Genomic DNA, 10,708 nt, shown 5'->3' with positions numbered 1-10,708 from the left:
TATCATGGTACACGTATGCACTTGGTAAAGCTTGTTAATAGCAAATCCTCAGCCAGGGTAAGGTTGGTAAAAGGCTTTATTGATGCTAGAGTCAACAAAGTTGCTTGACACACAAGTAACTGGACTTGTATCTCTGCCTACAAGAGTTATCTACTCCTAGAACTCCAACTCGGCAAAAGAAGCCTTGTGGGTTTTGGCTGGATTGCCCATCCAGCCCAGGAATAGAGCAGGACAGCAGTACAACCTGTGCAGCAGTCTGCTTTGTCCTCTCTCAATCTTAAGTTATAGTACAGAAATTTTTGGCTTGACACACAAGTAACTGGACTTGTATCTCTGCCTACAAGAGTTATCTACTCCTAGAACTCCAACTCGGCAAAAGAAGCCTTGTGGGTTTTGGCTGGATTGCCCATCCAGCCCAGGAATAGAGCAGGACAGCAGTACAACCTGTGCAGCAGTCTGCTTTGTCCTCTCTCAATCTTAAGTTATAGTACTGAAATTTTTTAACTTTCAAAAAAAAAAAAAGAACCTCTTCTCAGTTACCTCCTACCCTCCTCCTTTATGTGCATGAGTATGCAAATGTTTTCTTTTCCTCCCAGGTTCCCAGCGTGGGGGTTTCCAGCTGCAGTCTTTGCTACCTTTGCTAGCATTTACTACTTACCATCTCCCATCGATCCAGAACCATTCATGTATGTTGCCCTGCTTAATTTTCAGGTCCAATAGCATACTCTTGTTTGTCAGGAAATATCTGTGCTTTTAAAACATTTACTATACAGGGGGAAAAATATCCTGCAGGAGCAAATAAAGCATGTTACTTCAGTTAGCACACAAAAGAAACTGTGTTTCTGGGAAATAAAAATTAAACAGTGCTGATCAGTGTTCAGACATAAACATAGAGAGATTGTTAGTAGATCTGAGACTAATGATGGGGAATAAAACTCTCAAGGTGATGACAATTTTGTGTTTGTATTGATTTCAGGAGAAAAAAAGGTCTAAAATGCCTGTATTCTTCTTAGCCTGGGTGTGCAAGCTCCACAGGACTGCTAATTTAGATGGAAGTAATAGTTTTAATCAATTTTTTTAAAAAAAGAATACTTTGTTATTAGTATCTCTGGAATAAAGTCTTACCTTCCTTTCAAATAATTTCATCATCCAATACTGTCTTGTTTCTTACATCTTATTTACAATTCATTTGGTGCAGTTTTGAAAAGCCACCTCCAGCCTTAGTTGGATCATTGCAAGTGAATAAAAAGCTTCAGAGTGGGCAAAGAATCTTCACAGGACAACTGAAAGGTCCTGAGTCTTTTACTGCCGATGATGAAGGCAAGTAAATAAATTCCAGATGGGTAAAGTTACACATCTGCTACAGGTTACACATCTGCTTGGCCAAGTTATTAAAAGAGGAGACTTACGTTTAAATCCAAAGAAAGAAAAACAGGAATGTTTGCTAAATGATTGTTCCAAAAATATTAAGATAATCGTACGTTCTTCCATATCTTCACATTTGTAAATATTCCAGAACACTTTGTTATCTGCTGCTTCCAAGGATGCAGCAAATGTCCTACTGGTACATTAAAAAACACAGACACACAAATTGACGATGTATAAAAGCTGTATTTAGATATGATTTTTAAAAGGTGTAAAATGGCATGTTCTTTAAAAGTAGCATGCAACAACAGCTCAAGATTTTTGCAAATGTGAGTCTGAGCTTGGGCTTTTGACATAGGAGTCATAGGCTTGCCCTGGGGGTTTTTCTGTTCAGGTCTCCAGCAGCAGCGTGAATTTATTTCAAAAGCTGTTAGCAAATGTGGAGCCAAAGAGGGAGGCAAATGAAGTTGTTTTAAAATTTGCAGAGTTATCAAAACCATATTTTGACAGCAGCTTGGAATATGAAGGAGCTTTTCACTGCAGCGTAAAACTTCCTGTTACCCATCTACATAATGCATCTCGGTTGTCTGGAAGGTGGGAACCAGAGGGCTGAAGCCATGCTGAGTAGCATGTTTTGCATCTTTCCAACAACACTCTTACTGTGTTGTGTGACCGGAGTAAGGGACTGCGATGAGTTGAAGCTGAGTAGAGGGGAGACACTGTGGTCTTCTGTTTAGGACACGGGTTTAGTGCTGTAGACTCAGGACTCACCTGTTCTTGAGGAATTCTTTTCCTCTTGATGTGTAAGTGGGTAAAATATTCCTGCGGTAGCCAGTACAGGGAAGCAGGCAACTCCCAGTCCAGAGCAGTTTGAGCCAGACAGTTGAGACACCCTCCCTTACTGCTGATGCTAGTTTCATGGTTTTTTTCAAGGAAATACTGAATAGCCCAGGGCACCTTTGTCTGAAAGGCACCGCCTCCTGTGCTGTGCTACAGAGGTGAGAGATGGTCGACTGGAACGTTCTTGTTTGCCATTGTGCAAGCTGAAATTAGAAGTGTTTTCAGTCAAAGCTTTTTGGTTCAGCACCTTGCACTGAAGCACCCATTACTAGCAAATGTTTGCTCAAGGCTGTTACCTTCCTGCTTTCCTCAAGGGTGCTATTATAAACTTTTTATCGCACTTTTTGTTCTCCATCTCTTGCCCCACAGCTTTCAGAAAGCGTGGCGTTCACGACTGGAGTTTTGCAGTGCATATTTCCAGTATGAGGACTAATCCTGCACATGCTTTGTGGTGCCAAATCTAACCTCTTTCATGCTGCTGTATAAAATACGGGTTTGGTTCTGTTTTTCTTGCGTGTGTTAATTCTACCGTGGATCTTCCCTGAATTTAAGGATGGCTTAGGAGGCTGGATTCAGTCGGTTGAAATCACACAATATGACCAAGGTTGTGGTAGTGTCCTGGAGCTGTAGCCTGATTTAGGTAACTTCTGTTTTCCATATGAATAAGACAGGATATTCCAGGTAATCAGAGCAGTTCTGTTTTGCCTTCGCTTTACTACAAATACCCATGAGACAAGTCTAGTGCAAAACCCACTTGCACCAGCCATATAAATCTGAATATAGCATCATAGCCTAGTGCACAGCGTGGTAGAAAATAGCATTACTAGTCTAAGATTTCTCTCTTTAAATACAGAATCTGGTATGTGATCAGCAACTTCAGCTGTTTCCAACATGCCTGGGGAGGCATTAGAATGCCAGTAGATTTCATGACAGCAAAGTTCAGCCCCTGGTTTTTCCCAGGCAAAGTCGCCGTATTGAACGGTGGCTCCAACGTTCTCTCTTTGGGTAAACAGGTGCTTTCTATATGCCAGTAATTCTAGACAATTATTCTAATCTAGATCTGACAGCTGATACTTGGAGAATCTGTCCTATTTGCTTGTAACATTTTTCCATAGATGTGAGCGAGCAGATGCTAGGCATCTCTATATCTGTTTATCTGCCCTGGTGTAAGTGCTCGTTACACAAATTCAGAATCTGGGAGGTTTAAGTCATATTGGCACAGAAAGGCAGAGTAACTTTTATGGATCTTCTTCTAACACCTGTCGCCCAGTGACAGTGCACATTTTTAACTGTAAACGAGGCTAGGGAGAAAACGCAGGTCACACGTAAAGAAACTAATGTCTACTTTAGTTCAGTCTATGTGGATAAAAGACAAATCAGAGGAATGTTTCCAGACGCTTAACAGACCTTACGCCAAAAGTGTGTTTTGTTGGACCGTCGGTCTAGGATTGGTGATGTGCACGGTGCTGTTGTGGAGCCCGGGCTAGTCAAAAGGTAGGACGATGCTATTGTTCAGCAAAGGTGGGGCTTAATCACTGCTAGTGTTTTTCCTTTGATGCTCTACTCAGCAGTTTTTGCAGTTAGAATACAACGTCAAAAGATTTGAAGACTTCCTGAGAGGTTTTTGCCTAGTTAATTTAAACACTAAAAGCAGAGGAGAAAGCAAGCATCCAATAAAAAAGCTCGTAGTCCTTTCTTGCAAACTTACACGCTTTTGGTATTACTCTGGTGGTTCAGAACCAGAGCAGGACATCACAGCTTAAAAAACCAAAACAACCCAAAAACCACACTTGGGGTTTTTTTTGCTTAGGATTTTAATGTCCTATGAGAAGGGTTACTCTCCTGTTTTGCATCAGCCATTGTAATGTTTTCCTTTCATCTGCTGAACGTTTTAGAGCGCTGACACCGTGGCAGAACCCTCAGAACAAAAAGGTAGATGGTGTGAGCTCTGCTAATGCTTTCACTGACTTAGTCCCATCCTTGATGTCTTTGCTGCTAGCCCAGAGGGTTCTTAAGAGCTTTTAATGTATTATGTTCATTTAAAGTAAACATCTGAACAATTCATCTTTCATTTCTAATCTGCAATATATGATTGCTCTTTCTGATTTATAAAAATATATTTAAGGTAAGCTGTATGGTTTCCTGTCTGTTTTGTTGCTTTGTGTGTGCACCGAATATAAAAATTAGGAGCAAGGGCTCACAAGAACGAGGAATATCCTTCTTTTATAGTAGTTTTATTTGCCTTAGTCCCTCTTAAAACACTCTTCTAACATACTTATTTTAAGGTAATATCTACACTGGTACTGTGGATGGGAAACTGTGGATGATGAGTGGTGACCAGCTGCATTTCATCACTCAAATGGGGCAGGACATGCCTGAATGTGGTGAGCCAGCGTTTCGGTGTGAAAATGACAACAAACTTGTTCGTGTAAATATCACTAAATGAGAAACTGAAGTGCTATGTTAGTGGCTGCTAACGTTTTCTGGCAGGATTGTGGCGTAATGGCACATTTCTCTAGCCCTTGAGACTGACTTGACTAGACTTGCCCTGCATTGCCGTTTAAATAAGGAATGACCTGTTATAGAAGTCTGTCCATATAAAGCTTTTTGAGGGTGGTCTAAAGACATGATTTATCCAACTATGTATTTTAGAAACAGTTCAAATCTTACGAAGGAACCAGAGACTCGGAATAGTGTGTCCTGGTACTGAACACTGGGTTGCATTTACCTCTTTACTTGCATTTACTTCTTACTTGTAAATGAGGAAGACAAACACAGAAATGTTTACGGGTTTACCCCATTGCTCTTTGATGAATTAAGCAGGCCTGGGGCCATTACAATAGCTGATTGGCTTTAGCCTGGTTTCCTAACAGTGTGGTTGGTGGCTGTGTAGGTGCTTCCCCCATCCCCAAAGTCCCTGTGCTATGGGCTAGTCCTGACCGAATTTGAAAGAATTTTCAAAGATTACTGAACTTTTTGAGCTTTACGTAAATAATTGACTTTGTGGAAGATGGGAAACCAAACTGATCGATCCATTCAGAGTGAGACTAGAACTCAGCTGTCGACTTCTTGGCAGCTGTCAGTCAGTCAGTCAGCTTGTGTTACTGATGTGTCACCCAAATGATTCTGTGATTTTAACACGGTAGATCTGGGTTTTGTAATACGCAGGATTCTCATGTGACCTGTGGAACTTGGGTCCCTCAGCTGAAGGGAAGTAGTTAGTTAAATCTTTCCTAAAAGCAGGTGGGTTTTCCCCCTTTTTTTACTTGGGGGATATAAATTAAAGAGACCTAATCCATTTTGGTTTACTGATTTAGTAATCCTACCAGTTCTTCAGTCATCTTTAAAATTGTCTGCGAAAACAGGGTAGAGCTGAGTTTCTCTGGAAGTTGGGAGCAAACTTTTTCTTAAGTAACAAAGAGGAGAGATGGCTAGATTGACATTATGCTGTCATTTCCTTTGTAAGTTACTTTTAGAGACAGTTTAAGGGAGCTTTTAAGTATCTGCTGGTTTATTCAAAGATGATGGTTTACTGCTTTTCAGGTTCTTCATTTTGTCAACCTCCTGGTCTTAAACGTCCTCCTATTTGTACCTCAGGAACTCCTGACTATGAACCAGTATGTGGCCGGCCCCATGGAGTCCGAATGGATCAGGATGGTAACTTGATTGTGGTGGATTCTTACCTAGGCCTGTACAAAGTCGACCCAAGGACAGGAGAGAAAACCCTCCTGCTCTCGAGTGAAAGAGGTGATGCTACAGTGCGGGGGGAAGTAGATTGATCTTGGGTTTGGTCCTCATGCTTATGTATAAACTGGAAGATCAAGGCACTTTACTCATTGAGATCAGTGCCAGTGAGTGTGGGGACCAGGGCTTATTGAAAGCCCATGGGCTTTGTATTTTTAAGACTTGCTTTTAAAAAAATAGAAAAGACCAAAAGCATTGATGTTTGCTGGAGTCTTTTTGGTTTGGTATGTGCTATGTTGAGCTGCAACCTGAATATATTTCCCTGTAAATGAAGTAATTTGGAGCTTGGACTTTATCTGGGGGCAGATTAAGGATAGCGATAGCATTAACTCTGAGATTTGGAATTGCGATGTCTGACAACTTAAGCTTGTGCGAGTCTGAATGATTTTGAACACTTGGGGGTTTTGTACTGATTTTAATAATTTTGATTAAGCAGGTGTGGATGGTCTGCCTTTCAAATTCCTAAATGGATTAGAAATATCAAAGAAAAACTTGGTTTATTTTACGGATTCAAGTAGCAAGTGGGAAAGACGACATCACAAATATGAGGTGAGATAAGGTAGTCTTTGCAGCCATTTGTTCAGGCAGCTTAAGTGTTAATTTTTGTGCTGGCAGCACTGCGTACTAGGCTGCAGGAGAGACAAGCTTTTTTCGATTGAGCTTGTGCTTTTTAGCCAAGCATGCCATGAATGCAGCGTGTGGGAGCCCTGAGGCAGAGGATGGGCAGTGCTATTCTGTAGCTGCTCTTTCGGAAAAAAACCAACAACTCCCTGCTCTTCTGAAAGAAAAAAAAACCACAACCCTCCGGGTATGACTACCCAAAGAAGTTGCCATGTGACACACTACAGTCTGGGTCCTTACAGCATGTTAGTTTCTCCCTGGTATCTGCCTACAAGCATGCTCTTTTACTGCAGTAAATGCAAGGTAGCAGGCTGCTGGTGTACTTGAAGGTATCTTTTCTGTGTGGTCATAGCCCTTGAGTAAAATGTTATCTAGAACAAACTGTCTGTAAAGCTGAAAGTCAGTGAGGTCACAGACATAAAGTTTACACCGAGTCTTGCCTCTGCTGTCAGAACTGTGGATAAAATTAGGTAAGGAGGAAAATAGAATCACAGAATGGTTTGGGTTGGAAGGGGCCTTAAAGACCATCTAGTTCCAACCCCCCTGCCATGGGCAGGGACACCTTCCACTAGACCAGGTTGCTCAAAGCCTTGTCCAGCCTGGCCTTGAACACTTCCAGGGATGGGGCATCCACAGCTTCTCTGGGCAACCTGTTCTGGTGCCACACCACCCTCTCCATGAAGAACTTCTTCCTGATATCTAATCTAAACCTCCCCACTCTTAGTTCAAACCCCTTACTCCTTGTCAAGTCACTACAGGCCCTTGTAAAAAGTTCCCCCGTCCTCCCCCACCAAGCTTCCTTGTAGGCCCCTTCAGGTCTGCCATAAGGTCTCCCCAGAGCCTTCTCTTCTCCAGGCTGAACAAGCCCAACTCTCTCAGCCTGTCCCCATAGCAGAGGTGCTCCAGCCCTCTGAGCATCTTCATGGATTCCTCTGGACTCGTTCCAACCAGTCACATGAAGGGAAATACACTGAATTTAAAAATTGAGATTCAGACTATGAACAGGGGGAAAAAACAGCTGAAATGTCTTTCATGTGTCGCTTGCAGGTTCTTAAAGCTATCGCATTACTGTTTGGTACTACATCATCTTTGCCATTCAGTACTTCAGGCTTGGCAAGGGGCTGCTGGGACGAATGACAAACATAAAGGCAGTTTCCTCTTCACGGGGCCTATATGTTCAAAGTTCAAAGCTGCCCCGCTGATTTTAGCAGAAAAAAATTGCTCAAGTGATTTCAGATCAGACATAAAATGTCGGCTGTTTACTTGCTTTAGCAAATCACTCGTGATTGCTTTCTGGTTTGATTTGAAGAAGTTGTATTTGTTCGCAGAAGCCTGATAGGTCTCAACATTTTGCCAAAGCAGGAACTGCAGAAAACTCTGGGAGTTAAAACCCCCACGTTCCTCTGTTTTCGCAAGCGTGCCGTGATCAGCCTGGGAGATGACACGAACAGAATCCTTTGGGAGGTGACACAAACAGAATCCTTTGCTCCTTTAGTGGCGTGAGCTGTTGATATAAAGATGCCATCTGCCATTCTGTAAAGTCCACCTTTACCTAACTCATGTTAACACAGCTGCTGAATATTTGCTGTTGTAATTGAAACCAGGTGTTTTGATAGCCTAGTTTTTCATTAGATGTCTTGATTAAGGTAATCGAAACAAACCATCTTGGTCGCCTCTTGGCCTACGACCCTGTAACTGGAAGAGGAAGAACGCTGCTCAGTGGCCTGTACATGGCAAACGGGATTGCTCTGTCTCCCTGTGAAGATTACATATTAATAGCAGAAACCAGCATTTGCAGAATCGTACGGTATGTTAAACGTCGTTCTCCCCCTAGATATAAAATACTGCATGTTAGTGTATGTTACATGTTCTTACCAGTTTGTAGACATGAGTTTCATGTTCTTATTTTTCAGTTTTTCCTTATTTTTCTAAAAATGTTGACTGAAGATTACTATTGGAGGGTTGCTATTGGAAACTTAGTCTAAATTACTTTTTTTTCTGTTTCAAGAGTCATGGCTTTTAGTTAATTCCAGGTAGAGATTAAGAGTTGCTCTTTACAATGCCAGGTGTTTTTATACCAATTTTCTGGGCCCTAATTCGCTCAATTACCATTATCCTGTTGACTCCAGTATTACAGTTACAAGAGGCCTCAGAGGACAAGTGTCACTGCATGATGATTAGCATAACACCCCATTTTAAAGGGAGTCACTGTTTTAACAGTGTTTTTTATTTCATGGAAGTTCTAATGCCCCATCCCTGGATGTCTTCAAGGCCAGGCTGGATGTGGCTTTGAGCAACCTGGTCTAGTGCAAGGTGTCCCTGCCCATGGCAGGGAGGTTGGAACTAGATGATCTTTAAAGGTCCCTTCCAACCCAAACCATTCTATGATTCTAAAGCCATATTTAATACTAGTTTTATTTAACAGGCACATTTCGTGTGGTTTTTGGATAGAATGGGGGTACTGTTTGTGTTACATGTAGAAAGATGGTTTTTGGCCAATCGCTGTGACTCAAGCTTAGTCCCTCTTTGCATTTACTACTTCCTGCAGAGTCCTTTCCTGCATTTTGAGAAACCCCTTGCACAAATGAGAATGTTGGCTCTCCCATGCTGTTAAGCTTGCTGTACTTTGCAGCAGCCACCCTAACTCCTATACCAAATTCCCTTTTCACAGCTATTGGGTGAGCGGAGCTAATGCAGGAAAAAAAGAAGTTTTTGTGGACAACCTGCCTGGGTATCCTGACAACGTCAGATTATCACACACAGGCTTATACAGAGTTGGAATATCTACTACTCGCTTTCCTGGTTTCTTTCCTCCTCTTCTGGATGCTTTAGGACCGTATCCATTCCTGAAGAGATTTATTGCAAAGGTAACTTTGATGCCGTGTAGTATTAACTAAAATGTTGGCGTTTTTTTTTAAAGTATGAAAGAACTTGGTGTCTCTTGCATTTCCCAATGAAGAATGACTGCTTCATCTTTACCAGCCAGCATCCCAACACATACTACCTCAGATTTTTCTGGAACATGTTAAAACCACATCAGTTTTACTGTTGTGGTAACACTGAGAACCCATTTGTAAGGTAAGAGAATCAGTACTTACAAAAGTAGTCCCTAGCTGCAATTTCTCAGGCCTTTGTTTACAGCAACATGAGATTTTGTCAAGGCAAATAAAGAACCTTCACATAAAATATGAGGATTTTTTTACAGGAATCAAACTCCGCAAAGTCACTCTTGCCAAGCAAGAGTCACGGAGGTGGTTGTGATTGACCATGCTGCTTTTTCCCTAGAACTTGCACAGGAAAAACACTAAAGTGGGTGATTCAGTGGTGTTCCGTCAAGTTCCTCTTGTTCCCGTTTTTAGAAAACGGGTGGCTCTTGCCAGCTGGAATACGCTCAAACACCACCCACACCTTCTTGAGGAAGTGGGCACTGACTGTACCTCAACATCAGCGAGTGATTACTGGACTGCCAGCTTTAGACACAGTCCAGTGGATGATCTCAAAAGATAACTGACAGCTGAATCCAACTAGAGCAACATCTGGAAAGCAATAGATTAGCACTGCCAGTTCTTTCTAGTCATACAGTTCCCCCCACAACCCTTGAATGAAGTGTTATCACTGCGTATTTCTTTTTCTGAAACAGGTGGCTCCTCTATCATTCTACAGCATTTTTCTTCACAAACATGGCTTGTTCCTGGAAATCAACGACAAAGGAGACATTGTGGCAAGCTTCCACGACCCTGATGGTAGCGTCACTTGGGCTGTCAGTGATGTCTTTGAGCACAGGGGGAAGGTGTATCTAGGTAATACGGAGCTGCCTTTTCTTGTGGTGCTACAGTCAACTTCATAGTTTTCGTAAGCTGGAGCATCAGAAGAAAAACAGCAGCGTTGTTTCAAGCAGCCATTTGATGGTTTTTTTCTACCTATTGGAAGAATAGTACGTGGGGGAAGGAGAAATGAAACTGATACCACGTGGTTTAGCAGAAGTGAAAGTACAATGCAGAAATACTGGTTTTAGAAACTTGTGAAAGCCCCAGACTTAAAGAGGTCAAAGGTACCAAATCACTTTGCTCTGTAGTTCAGAAAATAGTTAGGTATGTATTTTTAAACAGTTGCACAGAATCACCCAAAGAATTCAGCT

General features: G+C 41.9%; 1 protein-coding gene across 1 annotated transcript; it reads left to right on the top strand.

Annotated features, from left to right (window-relative positions):
* Positions 1 to 596: 596 nt before the first annotated feature.
* On the top strand, positions 597 to 10,417 carry LOC104516229 (adipocyte plasma membrane-associated protein-like; the record flags this gene model as incomplete). Its single annotated transcript, XM_010160501.1, has 8 exons — positions 597 to 686; positions 1,199 to 1,320; positions 4,491 to 4,589; positions 5,803 to 5,952; positions 6,386 to 6,498; positions 8,217 to 8,377; positions 9,242 to 9,437; positions 10,211 to 10,417. Coding segments are annotated over 8 exons (1,138 nt in total), but the record flags the coding sequence as incomplete, so codon positions are not given.
* Between the last annotated feature and the right edge of the window lie 291 nt (positions 10,418 to 10,708).

The sequence above is a fragment of the Eurypyga helias genome, unplaced genomic scaffold (genome assembly GCF_000690775.1).
Source record: "Eurypyga helias isolate BGI_N326 unplaced genomic scaffold, ASM69077v1 scaffold23100, whole genome shotgun sequence".
In the NCBI taxonomy this organism is placed as follows: Eukaryota; Metazoa; Chordata; class Aves; order Eurypygiformes; family Eurypygidae; genus Eurypyga; species Eurypyga helias.
Note: the sequence above shows the minus strand (reverse complement) of the source record. Positions and strands in the feature narration are given on the sequence as shown.